The sequence below is a fragment of the Ictalurus furcatus genome, chromosome 6 (genome assembly GCF_023375685.1).
Source record: "Ictalurus furcatus strain D&B chromosome 6, Billie_1.0, whole genome shotgun sequence".
Taxonomy (NCBI): Eukaryota; Metazoa; Chordata; class Actinopteri; order Siluriformes; family Ictaluridae; genus Ictalurus; species Ictalurus furcatus.
In genome coordinates, this window is record NC_071260.1 from 22,106,644 (window position 1) to 22,125,557 (window position 18,914).

The following is an 18,914-nucleotide window of genomic DNA, read 5'->3' on the forward strand; positions in this document are numbered from 1 at the left end:
TCTCATGTTAGGTAAATTTGGTGAGGATTGGACCAAATTTGGAGGAGGAGTAGCCAAAATGGCACTTGGATGGAAGCATTTTCGGCATGTTATTGTAATTTTTTACCAGTAAGTGGCGCGGTCACGAAATGTGTTGCATAGCCTCAAGACATGGTCATGAAGTTGCCTACTAAGATTTGTGTCAGTGTGCAATGTTTTTGCTGAGATACAGCCTCACTTCCTGTTTGGCATCGGATTTGTTGGCACATTAAAGGCAAACCCTTTGGAGTAATCAAATTTGATCATTTTTGTGAGGCTTACTCTGAAGATGATGTTTGTCAAATTTGATGGTGATTGGACAAAATTTGTAGAAGGAGTAGCGAAAAAACTGTTTTTGACAAAATGTAACATGGTGGAAAATCTCATTATGCGGAAATTGACGTCATAGGGTACGTTAAACTCGTCTCAACCCAGGGAATCCAGGGGTTTTGACATTTTGGACACACGGTTCAAAACATATGACCATAGAACTACTTCCAAATTAGGCCAAAATTTGACCCGATGGTGGCGCTACAGCATTGGCAGCACTTGGCCCAAATTTGGTCAGAATGTTCCTTCCTCCCCAATCAATGTGCCAATTTCACAACTTTTTACCAGATGGTTCTATGGGCTGCCTTAGACAACATAGCCTGAATAAAAAGAATAATAAGAAAAGGTAAAATAACAATAGAGTGCCTACGCACCTTCAGTGTTAGGCCCACTAATAAATCCTACAAACATTCAACCACTCATTCTTGAGATGTTGCACTAACGAGAATCTCTACTACATTCCTGGCAAAGGGATTAAAAAAAAAAATCTAATCTTACTTTAATTTCATATCACAATATTGATGTACATCACCAAGGATTGCAAAATAGAGTATTTGTTTAGAGCTGGCTCATTTGATTTCAAACACATAAGAATCAAAATAGTAAACAAATGTTCACTTAGGGCATTATATTATTCTGGGCTACATTTTTTTTTTGGAGTACTCACCAGTTTAAAGGTCAACACCTTGTAAGTAACAGGGTCTTCTACAATTTTCTGAAGGTTAGCAGCAACTGAAACATACATATGTCACACAATGAAAGCAATCCTATAATCATATAAATGCTAGAGGTTTAGTTAAAATGTCATTTTTAATGTGAAGTTCACATAAGACTGTGCATGACCTTACCAACTACAACATCGTGTCCATTGACTAGACCAGCGGAAAACAGCTCCTGAGAAACACCGTCAGCAGTATCTATAAGGAAAACACATAAAGGAATAGGAAGAGAATAAATAAATGTACAGATGTGTAAACCCCCAAACATTCAAATGCACATAGTACAAATATTAAACCACTCATCTAGACAGCTCCAATAACATTGCAAATATCAGTGCCAGGGCGTATGCCTTATAAACTCTTAAATAACACAAACACAGCAACAGCAAGCTCATCTGGGCGATCATGCCAGTCACCCCATGCATGTGCCGTGTCCACGGGGGGCGCTAGGCCTTGCATGCTAATGTGTTCAGAGCAGCCCTCACCTCGGCCTGGAGTGAATTCAAACCGTATGTCATTCAACTCCTTCCTCGAATTCCTGTGAGATGCACAGAGAGAGAGTGAGAGAGAGAGAGAGAAAGAAAGCCAAGAGACAGACATCAGGCCACCTGTCTATCTATCCAAGAGACTGCCAAGAGAGGCAACAGTCAGGAAGTAAAACAATTAATCTTAAAGCAAAACACTTCATGTTTTGACAATACTTTCAGAAAATAGACATCCCAATCAACCTTTCCCAGTTTCATTTTCTGTACTGGAATGTTTTCAAAAATGTATATATAATTAGTTATGCAAATGAGGCTTTATCTAATTAAATATGTAAACATTCATTTGTAATAAAAAAAAACAACAATCTAGTCTTTTATTGATGTTAGACACGTTCAAGAGAAAGAATGAAAAATAATTAGCACTTTTTGGTATTTTTAAGCATAAAAGGTAACATAAATCCAGCAATTATGAACATTTTGAGAAATTCCTCTGTAATATCCTTCTAAATAGGAACAGGACTGAACATATAAAATTTCAAGAATGTAGGTCATCTAGAAAACATTTCTGGTTCTGAACCGCTTGAAATCGATTTCAAGTGTTTCCATTCCAGTAAGTGTAGTTTATAAGATTTGTTGTTTTGATTGTTGTATTTCTACAGTTTAAGAGAAGACATATTGATGCAATTTATCCAAAAATCTAAAAAATTATTTAGATGACTTGTTGTTTCTACCTGTAGTGTCTTGCCTTAATGTCCTGAACCTTTGGGAACATACTGGCAGTTAAAATGAAGAAAACTATATGTGTGTGTGTGTGTGTGTGTGTGTGTGTGTGTGTGTGTGTGTGTAATAATTATAATGAAGTGAATATTTAAACAGTAACACGAGAATTATTCATCAGCATTTACTAGATGGAAAGAGCACTAGAGCTCTAGTGAGTGTGAGTTTGGAAAGTGGCCCAGCCACCCACTTTAGAGCTGGACTAGGCTTAATTACTTGGCTCAATAAAGAAAGACTTTTCTTGAACGTGTTACAGCAGAGCAGACACTAATGACTACCTTGTTCACCCTACATATAAACTCTTTCAATCCCTTAGTACTACAAGACCTGGAAAAAGAGACTGGAGAGCTGCTTCACAAATGATCATAACAGTAAGCCGAAAAGAGTGAATAATGTACTTGGAGAAGTATAGTGGTGCTAGAAAGTTTGTGAACCCTTTAAAATTTTCTATATGTCTGCATAAATATGACCTAAAACATCATCAGATTTTCACACAAATCCTAAAAGTAGACAAAGAGAACCCAATTAAACAAATGAGACAAAAATATTATACTTGGTCATTTATTTGTTAAGGAAAATGATCCAATATTACATATCTGTGAGATGGGATGATCAGGTGTGAGTGAGCACCCTGTTTTATTTAAAGAACAAGTGTCTATCAAAGTCTAATCTTCACAACATGTTTGCGGAAGTGTATCATGTCAAGGAGATTTCTGAGGACCTCAGAAAAAGAGTTGTTGTTGCACATCAGGCTGGAAAAAGTTACAAAACCATCTCTAAATAGTTTGGAGTCCACCAATCCACAGTCAGACAGACTGTGTACAAATGGAGGAAATTTGAAATCATTGTTACCTTCCCCAGGAGTGGCTGACCAACAAAGATCACTCCAAGAGCAAGATGTCTACTAGTCTTTGAAGACACAAAGGAGCCAGGGTAACTTCTAAGCAATTAAAGGCCTCTCTCACATTGGCTAATGTTAATGTTCATGAGTCCACCATCAGGAGAACACTGAACAACAATGGTGTGCGGGGCAGGGTTGCAAGGAGAAAGCCACTGCTCTCCAAAAAGAACATTGCTGCCTCTCTGCAGTTTGCTAAAGATCGTGTGGACAAGCCAGAAGGCTACTGGAACAGGCTCCCATAGTTTTGCCACTCACAGATATTTAATATTGGATCATTTTCCTCAATAAATAAATGACCAAGTATAATATTTTTATCTCGTTTGCTTAATTGGGTTCTCTTTATCTACTTTTAGGACTTGTGTGAAAATTTAATGATGTTTTAGGTAATATTTATGCAGCTATATAGACCATTCTAAAGGGTCCTTATGTTGTACAAGCGACTGGTGGAATAGATCCGGTTTCCACCCACCTCCCAAAAACACACAGCAAAGTGGATTGGCTATGCTAAATTGCTTCTAGGTCTGAATGTGTGTGTGTGTGTGTTTGTGTGTGTGTGGGGTGCCCACCTTGTGTCCAGTGTTCCCCAGATAGGCTCTGCAACCTTCTCCAGGTTAGAGTGGTTACTGAAGATGAGTGAATGATATTTATGCATAAAATCATATAGGAATTACCAGATCCTGCCTGCTGTTCATTCAAAGTGTGTGCATCACGTGTGTGTATTATACTTCACAGATCACTGATGAAAATCTCCACCCCCAACTGCGTTATACTACTAACCGTGCTGATTTAATAGATTGACAGTTGCATTAGCCTCATTTCCTCCAATCCCAGATTAAGATGACAGCAGTTATCACTGATCTTATTTGAGCCTTATAAATATCCTCTACCACCACCCACACACTGCTAAATCCAATGTTATAGCGGTAATCTAGTAATTCAAGCTGGACATTCATGGGAGTAACAGAGTTGGCGTGAGTTGATGAAATGGAAAAAAATTTCGCGATGCGCTGCAGGGTACGGCGAGAATGTGGGCCGCAAGTTAAGCTGCAATCCAAATACGCGTACAAAGATTTCACTTCTATATTTGTTTACTCCCAGACTAGCAGCACATCAGCTTCTCAGCTGACAAGCAGCCATCTGTAGGGGCGTGACATGAAAATCTCAGCCCGCAAAAAAGGGATAAAGTGAAAAAGGCTCTGTGTTATCTGTCGACAGAGAGAGAGGGCTGTGTCTCCTCCTTGCCTGTCATAGCCATATCTGACTTGCACACCCTGAACCTTCCATCTCAATCTGCCTGCTTATTTTCTGTCAGGAGAAAATGCCAGCCACAGACAGAGATATAAAGAACAAGAGGGAACTGAACCGATTACAATGTGTTGGGAAGAGTAGACTGTAAGGATTAGGATTGTAAGGGAATACATGAGAAAGGAATTCTACCCTACTTTTTAAGGTGTTTGAATACTTGAATGATAAAAGATCACTTCTGATAGAGGACTGATGTTACAGATGTAGACAGTTGTTATATTGTCCCACTTTGTTGATTAAGTGTCTCTAATACCTGTTTATTTATGCATAAACTACACAGGCACTATAACGTGTCTACTGTTATACCACATCCCCCTAGAATTCTTCATTCTGATTGGTCAGAAGATGTTGATTAATTTTCCATAACAGCAGCTATGACAGTAGTTCTGGCTGCAAGTCAAAGCCCAGGCTCATTCTAATACTTTATTGTGTGTATAATAACTATATATAGCTACAGTGCCCTCCACTATTATTGGCACCCTTGGTAAATATGAGCAAAGAAGGCTGAATTTGTCTTTATTGTTTAACCTTTTGATCGTCTGTTAAAAAAAAAATCACAAAAATACTCTGCTCTCATGGATATCAAACAACTGCAAACACAACACAGGTTTATCAAAAAAAAAAATCTTTGTTAAATATAGGTGATTTTTTAAAAAGTATAATCATTGTTATGGTGTTTATTTAATATTTATGGAATCCATTGTCAGCTCTTTGTTTGTTAGTTTAGTTCATTGTAATTGTAATCATTGGCAAATCACTGTGGTATAAGAGGAATAAACCACTTTGGGATGTGCTGTTGTAGGAAAATAATCAACTTTGGAGTGGTTACCGCTCCATTCTTAATTATTTTCCTATAACAGCAAGCCAGTTATGTTTTATTCCTTTCATAATACTATACACCAATCAGCCATAACATTACAACCACTGACAGGTGAAGTGAATAACACTAATAATCTCATTACAGTGGCACCTGTCAAGGACAGGGATATATTAGGTAGCATGTGAACAGTCAGTTCTCGAAGTTCATGTGTTGGAAGAAGGAAAAATCGGCAAGCAAAAATGACAGGTCTTGTGGGGTTTTCCCAGTAAGCAGTGATTAGTACCTACCAAAAGTGGTCTACGGAAGGACCCCACAAGACCTGCTATTTTGGAAATGCTCACGGAGCTGGTGGATGTTAGAGACCTTGTGCTCCTCCACCTTCCATTTGAGGATGCCCCAACAGATGCTCAATAGGGTTTTAATCCATCACCTTCACCCTCAGCTTCTTTCGCAATGCAGTGGTCGTCTTGGAGGTGTGTTTGGGGTCATTATCATGTTGGACTACTCCCCTGCGGCCCAGTCTCTGAAGGGAGGGGATCATGCTCTGCTTCAGTATGTCACAGTACATGTTGGCATTCATGGTTCCCTCAATGAACTGTAGCTCCCCAGTGCCAGCAGCACTCATGCAGCCCCAGACCATGACACTCCCACCACCATGCTTGACTGTAGGCAAGACACACTTGTCTTTGTACTCCTCACCTGGTTGCAGCCAAACACGCTTGACACCATCTGAACCAAATAAGTTTATCTTGGTTCCTGTAATCCCTGTCCTTAGTCTGCTTGTCTTCAGCAAACTGTTTGCCGGCTTTCTTGTGCATCATCTTTAGAAGAGGCTTCCTTCTGGGACGACAGCCATGCAGACCAATTTGATGCAGTGTGCGGAATATGGTCTGAGCACTGACAGACTGACCCCCGACCCCTTCAACCTTTTCAGCAATGGTGGCAGCACTCATACGTCTATTCATTCAGGGAACCATGAATGCCAACATGTACTGTGACATACTGAAGCAGAGCATGATCAGTATGCAGTATTCCACCATGATAACGACCCCAAACACACCTCCAAGATGACCACTGCCTTGCTAAAGAAGCTTAGGGTGAAGGTGATGGACTGGCCAAGCATGTCTCCAGACCTAAACCCTATTGAGCATCTGTGGGGCATCCTCAAATGGAATGTGGAGGAGCACAAGGTCTCTAATATCCACCAGCTCCATGATGTCGTCATGGAGGAGTGGAAGAGGATTCCAGTGGCAACCTGTGAAGCGCTGGTGAACTCCATGCCCAAGAGGGTTAAGGCAGCGCTGGAAAATAATGGTGGCCACAAAAATATTGACACTTTGGGCCCAATTTGGACATTTTCACTTAGGGGTGTACTCACTTTTGTTACCAGTGGTTTAGACATTAATGGCTGTGTGTTGAGTTATTTTGAGGGGACAGCAAATTTACACTGTTATACAAGCTGTACACTCACTACTTTACATTGTAGCAAAGTGTCATTTCTTCAGTGTTGTCACATCAAAAGATATAACCAAATATTTACAAAAATGTGAGGGGTGTACTCACTTTTGTGAGACACTGTATGAGTTGGACCTTGAACATTTGTGGGTTTTTGCATTTGAAAAGTGGCTGCAATTTATTATCAGTACCATTCAGCAGCTCTGAACAGCTCAACTCATTTCAGTGTTTCTTACAGTACAAAACACTTGATGTGATAATTCTAGCACAGTTATTTGTTTCTTCCTATTCCCCAACAGAGCTAACTAATCAGTGTGGTAGCAGCTTTATGAGTGATGATGAGATTTGATTTTTTTTTATCCTTTGTGGCGACAGGCCCGCGGCCGACACACAAGAAACAAAGATCGCGCCTCCTGCAACTGCCGCTGTGGTGCTGAAGAGACAGCTCCGCTTCAGCACCACCAATGTTTTGGACAGCTGGAGAGCGCACGGCGGAAGTGCAGGGCCACCGACACACACGGCTGCTGAATGGCGGGCGGCACGGAAAACTTCTACCATCCAGCAGCCGGCGGGAGAGTATAAAAGGGGCGATACTCCACTCGCAAGAGAGAGGAGGCTCTCAGTGAGCATGCGATAACCTTTGCTGTGTGTTTTACAGATAATCTCGACGCGAGCGAAGACTCTGCCCCCTGGCTGCACCCGCGGCTTTTCCTGACGGCAAAACGGGATCCCTGTTACTCGGGAAACCCCCAGCACGCCCTCGGCAACCCCCGCAGCGATGGAACACTTCACCTCACACCCCCACTTCGACACACATGCACACCCACACCTTCTCACGACCCATTTTTGAATAAAGATTTCTCCACGAGAGACACTGAAATGGTCTCCTGTGTGTCTGTGCTCTGTCCCCCGCTGGCTAAATTCCCTACACTGGTGGAGGATGCGGGCATGAGCACACACCTGCCCTTTTAAAAAATAAATAAATATATATATAAATAAAATTAATAGATGGAGTCCCTGCTGCAGCAACTAATGGAGGCCAGCCTCCAGCAGCAGACGATAACACAGCAGCTCACCCAGAGCCTACAGGTCGCAACCCGGGAGCTGCTGGCCCTGAAAGCCATGACCCCTGTGGCCGCCCCTCCTCACCCTGATTCCAGCCGAGAAGCCCAGGACCTGCTTCCCCACTTGACCCCAGAGGATGACATTGAGGCCTACTGGTTCCTGAGGACTCTGCCACCCACAGAATGCGCCGTGGGAATGCAAGCTCCCGGGACACCCAGGGAACTACTGACCGCCCTGGAACGTACCCTGACCACCTTGGCGCTCAGCGAGGTGGGACAGCACCACCAAAGCCGCCCGGACTACAGGACACTAGAGGACGAGCCCAGACAGACCGAGCCGGACCAGGGGACGCCGAAGAATGCCCAGAAAACCTGGCCGGCAGGGCGTGTCCTCCCCACGCTGGACCCGCTGAAACCGCCCCAGCGAGTGAAGGAAGCCCGAGGCGAGGAGGACACCGGGACAGAAGGTAAGCTGTACACACACTCTAACCTGCTCTCGTCTGTGTTCCAGCAGGTAAACCAGCAGGGGAACTTTGGCCGAGAGCAGAAAGAGGACAGCTGCCTGAAGTATTGTTGGGCCCAGGTGCGCCAGATCGAGGGGGTCGACCAGAGCCTGAACCAGAGACTCCCCTCCTCCTACTTTCTGGTCAAAGGAGGCCTACTGTACCACTGGACCAACCGCAGAGGGGAAACCGTGGACCTCTTGGTTGTCCCCAAAGCCAGAACGCAGGCACTGATGCACCTGGCCCATGCCCATCTGCTCGGGGGCCACCTGGGGGCCAGAAACACCCTGGAGAAGCTGAAGGACCGCTTTGTCTGGCCAGGCATGGACGCAGAGGTCCGGGGCTTCTGCCAACAATGCCCCCAGTGCCAACGCATGACCCCGAGGAAGCCCCCGTCGGTGCCTCTCATTCCGCTTCCCATCATAGGCGTGTCGGGCCGTTCCCAAAATCTGGTCACGAGTATATATTGGTAATCATGGACTACGCCAGCAGATACCCCGAGGCGGTACCACTACGTAAAGCCACCGCTAAAGAACTTGTGCTCCTGTTCAGTCATGTGGGGATCCCAAAAGACATCCTAACCGACCAAGCTACCCTGTTTGTGTCAAAGCTAATGTCTGATCTGTGTCGGCTGTTGCAGGTGAAACACCTAAAGGCATCTGTCTACCACCCACAAACAGATGGGCTGGTCGAACGGTTCAACCGGACCTTGAACAGATGTTACGCCAGGTAGTAGACGAGGAAGGGAGGAACTGGGAACTCCTCCTGCTGTACGTCCTCTTTGCCATCCGAGAGTGCCCCCAGGCATCCACAGGCTTCACACCCTTCGAGGTCCTCTTTGGATGGCGACCTCGTGGACGCTGGACGTGGCACGGGAAGCATGGGAAGAACAGCCTTCCCCGTTCCGCTCGGTCATCCAGTATGTATCGGGTACTCCTGCTAGAACCCAGCAGCTCCTGCAAATTCCTAGCTCGGTGGCAGGGCCCATATACAGTCCTCAATAGGAGAGGTGCCATGAACTATCGCCTGCAGCAGCCCGGTAAGCGAGCAGACACACAAACGTACCACGTGAACCTGCTGAAGAGATGGATAGAGCCAGCACCCCTATTGTCTGCGTTTGCGACCCTAGACACAGGTCACAACCAGGGCACCTTAGTCCAACTGGGGAAAGAACTCACCCCCACACAAAAGCAGGAGCTGACAGAGTTGGTGGGTCAATTTACCGATGTTTTTTCTACCTCCCCAGGCATGACGCAGCTGGTACAACACGAAATCAAGACTCACCCGTGAGTGGTGGTGCGGCAGTGGCCCTATCAGGTCCTATCACTTCGACACACATGCACACACCCACACCCTCTCACAACCCATTTTTGAATAAAGATTTCTCCACGAGAGACACTGAAACGGCCTCTTGTGTGTCTGTGCTCTGTCTCCCACTTGCTAAATTCCCTACACCTTTAATTGGAGAACCTGATTTTGTGAGTATAAATGGTTTTCAACACTAGTCTTTATTTTACTCTTTAGTATAAATGGGATTAGGTGACTTTGGAGGTCTTTCAAGTGTTAAAATAGAATAACTTTCCAGAAGCTTAGCATAGAACGAGGTATTTCAATGCAACATTGAAAATTGGTAAATTCGTTCATCAATGCTTAATATGGTGCTAATTTAGATAGGAAATATAGTGTGCTGAGAAAATCTTATATGCAGTATAGGAGACTATTTGGAATCCTCCTAAGTCATGCACACAGGTCTTAGCTGGATCTCCATGTGACTGACACTCTGGAATACTCTAAGCTTAACCTTAATCTTGCTGTCCAGTACTCAGAGTGAATTTTTATCTTTCTCACTCTTCTTTATGCCCCAGTCTCTCTCTCATGTGCCCTGATTTGGCATTCACACTGCTCATGTCTGACATACACATATGGCGCCCTGTCAACACACTAGCAACACCTCAGTGAACACTGGAGTAAGCCAGGTCGTGGGGTAAAATAAGATTTTGTTGATGGAGAAGGACAGGCAAGAGAAAAATAACATTTAAATGAGAAAGAGAAAGAAAATAACAGATAACCCCTACTTCACTCATGTCTAATTGCAACTACTCAAACATTTCCTCACATGTTTAGTTTAATGCTTCAAAAGCAAACAGATCCTACTGTGCTGTATCTATGCCAGGCAGTGGGGCAACTCTGTACTGCAGAGACCTGTCAGAAAAGCAGCTTCCAGTTGGCCCATGATCTGTGAAATGTGACTAATATGAATCACCTTTCACAAAAAGGTTTCACTGGAGCGCATCGAATGTAATGTGATGCTTAGTCAGCTGTCTGGCACATTAAAATGCTGCTTATATGCTAATAGGAAAGAAACAGCTCTGCATATGATCCCTATGAACATGGAAGGTAGAGAGGCATCCCCATCATATGTCTACACAAAAGCAGTCAAATGCGATTGGTCAAACAGCGGCGTGATGGGTAATGGGAGTTGACAGAGCTCAGGGAAACCCATTGTGCATGATTTGTATGGCAGTGGAAATGCCTTGAAAGCAAACAGTCAGATAAAAGAATTACTAGGTGTGCGTGCGTAAGAGAGAGACAGAGAGATATGGAAGTTGAAGTGTAGCTTGAGTCTATCATTACGAGATCTAATGAGGCAACACAAGATAAATAGCATATAGAACCAGCTCATGATGCTACCCACATATAACAGCATAAGCTGCAGCTTGGGTTAAAGCTTTAGCAGAGATCCATATATAACCGCATAAGCCATTTAATGCGTTTATGCATTTCAGATGTTTAGACTCTCAGCACAGCTTGCTGTTTTTCCTGCTCTGCCACACCTGATTCAACTTATTGACTAATTGCTTGTGCCTTGATGAGCTGAATCAGATGTGCTCGAGGAGGGGTAAAAAACACTCCATGATGTCTGGCTACATATGGTACAGCCTACAGTTCCTGTCAACTGTTCATTTAACACCCACCACACTTCAATCTTGCTTTAATATACTTCTACTTGCTTCAGATTATATCTGAGCATGGCCTGGAATCTGCCTTACATACTATCCAGCAGTGGCTCGTGACCGTGGATTTTGTTGTGGAAGGACGACATTATAAACGACATAGCTTGAAACAAAAGTTGAGAGTCTATCATACTTTTCTTACAAGTATGATGTCATCCTATCTAGTGAATACATGATATCTAGTGACCCTAGAGTAACCATGTAGTGGTTAAGAGTAGACGGCATTCAGTCATCCAGCCTGCAGTCTATCAGCTTGTTTCAAGCAGTTTTTTTTATACACACCTTTATACAACTGTTATTGAGGTAAAATAATTTACCAGGGTTTACATGTTTCAGCAAATAAAGACACAAAAGACCTGAAACCATTCCAGAAAACAAGTTTTTCTCAGCCTTTGCGTGGGAAACCAAGTATTTCACATGCATTTCTGATGTACAGACATTATCCACTTAATAAACCCCTTTTCCTCTCCTAATATATATTGGCTATAGAAATGATTCTGTACACCACAGACACACTGTCTAAACTTACACTTTGTCTTTTCTGCGTAAATGTGTGAGATTTAATTCCAAAAATTTGCTATAAAACAAGATCGTGATGACACTATATTTAAGCGTGTGCAGTCTGGCAACCCTGTCATTAACTGTCTGTCCACTGCTCCTCCACCAATCCTGCTCCAACAGGCCTCTAGGCACTTGTTACAATTCCCATTTTGACTAGAAGGTGCAATAATAATGTTATGGAAGCTAAGTGGGGAAGAAAGCATGCAGCCCCACAGTTGCAGAACATCGAGAAAAGCAAACAAATCAGTGGATCATCTTATATCTGTCAAACAGTGATATTTATTTAAATTGTGAGTCACTCAGAAGAGGTAATTAGTATTACTAAATTCAACTTACATCCATCCATCCTTCCATTTTCTGTACCACATATCCTATGGAGTCGCAGGGAACCAGGCGCCTATCCCAGGGGACTCGGGGCACAAGGGGGGGTACACCCTGGATGATGTGCCAGCCCATTGCAGCTCACAATCACACACCCATTCAAACACTATGGGCAATTTGGAAACACCGACCAACCTACAGTGCATGGCTTTGGACTGGGGAGGAAACCAGAATACCCAGAGGAAACCCCAGAGGAAACCCCAGAAGCATCTAATTGAATGGATGTAGCTTCCTATTTCTCTTTTAAGAATGATCTTACTTGGGGGTGGGAGCAGGCAAGCCCGGCACACACGGAGCAGAGACAGGATTCGGAACCCCAAACCCTGGAGGTGCAAGGCAAACGTGCTAACTACTAAGCCACCGTGCCCCCCACCCCACCCCCAAGTAAGATCAGTCTTAAAAGAGAATTAGGATGCTACGTCCATTCAATTAGATGTGGAGGTTAGAATACATACACCTCCCCTGCTCCAGGGGCTTTGGGATGCAGGGCAATGTGAGTATGCATATGTGTGAACATGATTAGTATGCTGGTAGAGTCTAGGAAGTGTGTGTATTCCTGGACCTTGGTAAGAGCTAGGGTATACTGTTATCAACCCAGAGCAGCATATAGAACCAGCCCAACTGAGACACACCTATTCTTTTGTAATCTTTACTCTGTGGTTTTGTGTGTGTGTGTGTGTGTGTGTGTGCCCCCAGTTTCAGAAGGAGCAATTTGCATAAAAATACATTGTCTTTCTCATTGTCTATTCTTTATGGAAAGACTCTGTGTGTGAATGGATGATTATATGTACGTAATAATCCCTGTAATCCCTTGCCTCATGTGTGCTTTGGGTCTGTACTTGTTTTAGGTTTGTAATTGTAATGAGAATTTGATGCTGTAGATGCCAATTTCCACACCCTGGCCTTTAAATTATATTCAAAGTGGAATGAAAAAGAAATAAAAAGTTTCTAAATTCAGGGCAATAACTATGAATTTAATCTCACCAGAGAGAAATACCCTCCCACCTCTCTCTATATCTCTGTCACACACACAATCTCATGCTGCCCCGAGCCTCAGCGCCACTCCAATATCAGCTATGATCATCTTATAAAACACAGAAAAACTGAGACTGTCTGCCAACTGAATACGAATAATTTCCAAGCCCAGTATGCATAACATTTATGTATATTTGACATTTTTCATTTTGATTTGAACACTCAGGCTAATCACTTAGAAAACTGGGCTGAATTAAACCCTGAACAAATATTCCACCTGCATACTAACAAGGTTTTTCTCTCCGAGTTCTTCTGCTTTCAGTTCAGTGACTCGAATTGAAACGTAAGTGAGGAAGTTGACATCGCACTGTAAGCTGTTTAATAGTACTAAAAATACAAGGAGTCCCCTGGGTGCTCTTGTTCACCAGAGTGTGCGGAACAGTTGAAAGCTGTTCACCTTGTCTTGTGATTTTGAAAACAATGTTTAGTCTTTTTTTTTGTAGCTGAAGACTGAGAAGTGCGGAGCAATTTAGAAAATCTAGCTGAGCATAATATTCTACTTTAGTCACTTCCTTTGCACACACCCGCAACCAGACTGACTGAAAGGGATCATTTGAAGAAACAGATAGACACACGGACAGACAGACACGCACACGCACATTCTTTAGCATACAAACCACAGTTATTAGGCTCCTACAGACAGTCAACATGCCAGAGTAGTTCAGGCTTTTCCTTTTACTTTAAGAGCTGATAAAAGTGCAATGAGAGTAGAATGGAAAATCAAGTTATTTTCTCACCTTAGCCTCAGGACCATGTTCAGAGCCTCCTGAGTACTTGGGCTTTTTTCCAGAGGTTGAATCTTTAATGGGAATAAAGAAAAAAAATCACTGTACCAGACATTTTCACCTTTTATTCAGTGTACATTATGAAATGAAAATGTATAATGTGATAGAGAGTCTCCTGTCAGCAAAGCATTTTAATGTTACATTCTTGCACATTTTGGTCTAAAGACAAAAGGCGTCATATAAAATTCTCTTCCCATATCCACAGCGATCAGCGCGCCTATAGCACTCTATTTCTGATCAATTTTATATAACGGTAATGTCACTGAGAAACGAGAGTGCCGAGATGAAAGAGAGAGGAGACGGGCAGACGGAAGGAAACACGAGCGCATAAATAAGGAAACGGTAAGAGAGATTGTTATGCCATTTCCACCAGAGCTCTCTCGTTTAATTTACAATGAGTCACAGACAAGAGCACACAGACCCACAGGGTAATAGCTATGGGTTGTGTTTAAACTCTCTATGCCTCACACCAATTCTCACAAACTGAAATAACCTTCGCTGCTAGACAGGGCAATGGGTTTAGTAGTGAAAAGTTCATCTTTATCAACCCTTAGGCCTGTATAGGCTTCACTACAGTTTATGAATGTATTAATAGCTTTGTTTTACAGTGCATCTGGAAAGTATTCACAGCGCTTCACTTTTTCCACATTTTGTTACGTTACAGCCTTATTCCAAAATGGATTAAATTCATTATTTTCCTCAAAATTCTACAAACAATACCTCATAATGACCACATGAAAGTAGTCTGTTTGAAATCTTTGCAAATTTATTAAAAATAAAAAACAAAAAAAGCACATGTATATTCAATACAAGTATTCAATACTTTGCTCAATACTTTGTTGAAGCACCTTTGGCACCAGTTACAGCCTCAAGTCTATTTGAGTATGATGCTACAAGCTTGGCACACCTATTTTTGTGCAGTTTCTCCAATTCTTCTTTGCAGGACTTCTCAAGCTCGATCAGGTTGGATGGGGAGCATCGGTGCACAGCCATTTTCAGATCTCTCCAGAGATGTTCAATCGGGTTCAAGTCTGGGCTCTGGCTGGGCCACTCAAGGACATTCACAGAGTTGTCCTGTAGCCACTCCTTTGTTATCTTGGCTGTGTGCTTAGGGTCGTTGTCCTGTTGGTAGATGAACCTTCGCCCCAGTCTGAGGTCCAGAGCGCTCTGGAGCAGGTTTTCATCAAGGATGTCTCTGTACATTGCTGCATTCATCTTTCCCTCGATCCTGACGACTGTCCCAGTTCCAGCCGCTGAAAAACATCCCCACAGCATGATGCTGCCACCACCGTGCTTCACTGTAGGGATGGTATTGGCCAGGTGATGACTGGTGCCTGGTTTCCTCCAGACATGATGCTTGCCATTCAGGCCAAAGAGCTCAATCTTTGTTCAGTCTTTGGTCTGAGAGTCCTTCAGGTGCCTTTTGGCAAACTCCAGACGGGCTGTCCTGTGCCTTTTACTGAGGAGTGGCTTCTGTCTGGCCACTCTACCATACAGGCCTGATTGGTGGAGTGCTACAAAGATGGTTGTTCTTCTGGAAGTTCTCCACAGAGACACGCTGGAGCTCTGTCAGAGTGACCATTGGGTTTTTGCTCACCTCCCTGACTAAGGCCCTTCTCCCCCGTTCGCTCAGTTTGGCCAGGCGGCCAGCTCTAGGAAGAGTCCTGGTGGTTCCAAACTTCTTCCATTTACGGATGATGGAGGCCACTGTGCTCATTGGGACCTTCAATGCTGCAGAAATGTTTCTGTACCCTTCCCCAGATCTGTGCCTCGATACAATCCTGTCTCGGAGGTCTACAGACAATTCCTTGGACTTCATGGCTTGGTTTGTGCTCTGACATGCATTGTTAGCTGTGGGACCTTATATAGACAAGTGTGCGGCTTTCCAAATCATGTCCAATCAACTGAATTTTCCACAGGTGGACTCCAATCAAGTAGAAACATCTCAAGGATGATCAGTGGAAACAAGATGCACATGAGCTCAATTTTGAGTGTCATGGCAAAATCTGTAAATACTTATGTACAGTATCTCACAAAAGTAAGTACACCCCTCACATTTTTGGAAATATTTGATTATAACTTTTCATGTGACATCACTGAAGAAATGACACTTTGCTACAATGTAAAGTAGTGAGTGTACAGCTTGTGTAACAATCTGTAAAATCTGCTGTCCCCTCAAAATAATTCAACACACAGCCATTAATGTCTACCCACTGGCAACAAAAGTGAGTACACCCCTAAGTGAAAATATCCAAATTGGGCCCAATTAGCCATTTTCCTTCCCCGGTGTCATGTGACTTGTTAGTGTTACAAGGTCTCAGGTGTGAATGGGGAGCAGGTGTGTTAAATTGGGTGTCATCGCTCTCACACTCCCTCATACTGGTCACTGGAAGTTCAACATGGCACCTCATGGCAAAGAACTCTCTGAGGATCTGAAAAAAAAGAATTGTTGCTCTACATGAAGATGGCCTAGGCTATAAGAAGATTGCCAGGACCCTGACACTGAGCTGCAGCACGGTGGCCAAGACCATACAGCGGTTTAACAGGACAGGTTCCACTCAGAACAGACCTCGCCATGGTCGACCAAAGAAGTTGAGTGCACGTGCTCAGCGTCATATCCAGAGGTTGTCTTTGGGAAATAGATGTATGAGTGCTGCCAGCATTGCTGCAGAGGTTGAAGGGGTGGGGGGTCAGCCTGTCAGTGCTCAGACCATACGCGGCACACTGCATCAAATTGGTCTGCATGGCTGTCGTCACAGAAGGAAGCCTCTCTAAAGATGATGCACAAGAAAGCCCGCAAACAGTTTGCTGAAGACAGGCAGACTAAGGACATGGATTACTGGAACCATGTCCTGTGGTCTGATGAGACCAAGATAAACTTATTTGGTTCAGATGGCGTCGAGCGTGTGTGGCAGCAACCAGGTGAGGAGTACAAAGACAAGTGTGTCTTGCCTACAGTCAAGCATGGTGGTGGGAGTGTCATGGTCTGGGGCTGCATGAGTGCTGCCGGCACTGGGGAGCTACAGTTCAGTGAGGGAACCAGGAATGCCAACATGTACTGTGACATACTGAAGCACAGCATGATCCCCTCCCTTCGGAGACTGGGCCGCAGGGCAGTATTCCAGCATGATAACAACCCCAAACATACCTCCAAGACGACTACTGCCTTGCTAAAGAAGCTGAGGGTGAAGGTGATGGACTAAACCCTATTGAGCATCTGTGGGGAATCCTCAAACGGAAGGTGGAGGAGCACAAGGTCTCTAACATCCACCAGCTCCATGATGTCGTCATGGAGGAGTGGAAGAGGACTCCAGTGGCAACCTGTGAAGCTCTGGTGAACTCCATGCCCAAGAGGATTAAGGCAGTGCTGGAAAATAATGGTGGCCACACAAAATCTTGACACTTTGGGCCCAATTTGGACATTTTCACTTAGGGGTGTACTCACTTTTGTTGCCAGTGGGTAGACATTAATGGCTGTGTGTTGAGTTATTTTGAGGGGACAGCAAATTTACACTGTTATACAAGGTGTACACTCACTACTTTACATTGTAGCAAAGTGTCAATTCTTCAGTGTTGTCACATCAAAAGATATAATCAAATATTTACAAAAATGTGAGGGGTGTACTCACTTTTGTGAGATACTGTACAAGTGCTTTTTTTGTTTTTTATTTTTAATAAATTTGCAAAGATTTCACACAAACTTCTTTCACGTTGTCATTATGGGGTATTGTTTGTAGAATTTTGAGGAAAATAATGAATTTAATCCATTTTGGAATAAGGCTGTAACATAACAAAATGTGGAAAAAGTGAAGCTCTGGGAATACTTTCCGGATGCACTGTAGTATAGGGTTTGTGATATGATTTCCTATTTAAATTTGCAAATAATGGAAAAGGAATCTGTTTAAATATATTAATCCCAACAAGTACACTTGATTAAAAGGCACTATCAATCAAGACTGATGAACTGCTAAATTAACACCTACTATGCACATCTGAGACTGGTATACCTAAACTGGTGTCCAATGTAACCAGCAGCTGTTAAATTACAGTTTAATTCAACACTTCTACAAACCCTAAACTAAAGCTCACAGTTAGAAATGTTTACCATGAGGTTACAATTGCTTAGCAGCAAAAGCACTTGGGGCTTTTGAAGATAGCCACAGATTTTCTTTTTACTTAATTACGGCGTCACACTCTGAAATGCCAGGGTGCTAAATTAACACCTACTATGTACTATATTTTGAGACTGGTGTAACTAGACTAGTCTCCAATGTTCCCTACAGCTGTTAATTTAACACCACTCATTGAACTGTATAGTAGCACTGTAATGACTTGTTAATCTGTTCTGTTTTGTTAATTTGTTAAAATTTTTCTTGTTTTTTTTTTTAAACATTCCTAGCTCAAGAGACAAACAGCAAAACAGAGAGTAAATAAGAATGACAGGGGATGAAATGAGAGAAACGAGAGAGAAAACAGCTCAGTAGCTGTTCTAAATGTAATAGAGAGAACACTAGATGTGGAAGGCTTCCTCCAGGCCTGTCTAGGCTGCACAGCCGCTCAGCATGGGACACAGGGTTAGTGAATCAAGACAAATCACATCCACTTCCACACGCAGCCCTCACCTGGGGATGCTGAATGGACAGGCCTTCTATAGGGACATTGTTGGCATTCACTTCCCCCTGCAATAAAAAAAGAAAAAAAAAAAGGATGCACATGGGGAGTGGAAGAATAGCAAGCGCTCTCTCATTCAGCTTTTGGGAA

At 43.3% G+C, this 18,914-nt stretch overlaps 1 protein-coding gene across 6 annotated transcripts in view; it reads right to left on the minus strand.

Moving 5' to 3' along the window:
• Positions 1-18,914, minus strand: part of stk39 (serine threonine kinase 39) — a 47,116-nt gene that overhangs the window by 8,434 nt on the left and 19,768 nt on the right. For all 6 annotated transcript variants that reach the window (XM_053627136.1, XM_053627134.1, XM_053627133.1 and 3 more), the window contains 5 exons: positions 18,776-18,832; positions 14,106-14,167; positions 1,553-1,605; positions 1,197-1,265; positions 1,016-1,080 (listed from right to left, as the gene is read on the minus strand). In XM_053627136.1, coding sequence (XP_053483111.1) covers positions 1,016-1,080; positions 1,197-1,265; positions 1,553-1,605; positions 14,106-14,167; positions 18,776-18,832 — 306 coding nt within the window. The remainder of the gene's footprint in view (positions 1-1,015; positions 1,081-1,196; positions 1,266-1,552; positions 1,606-14,105; positions 14,168-18,775; positions 18,833-18,914) is intronic.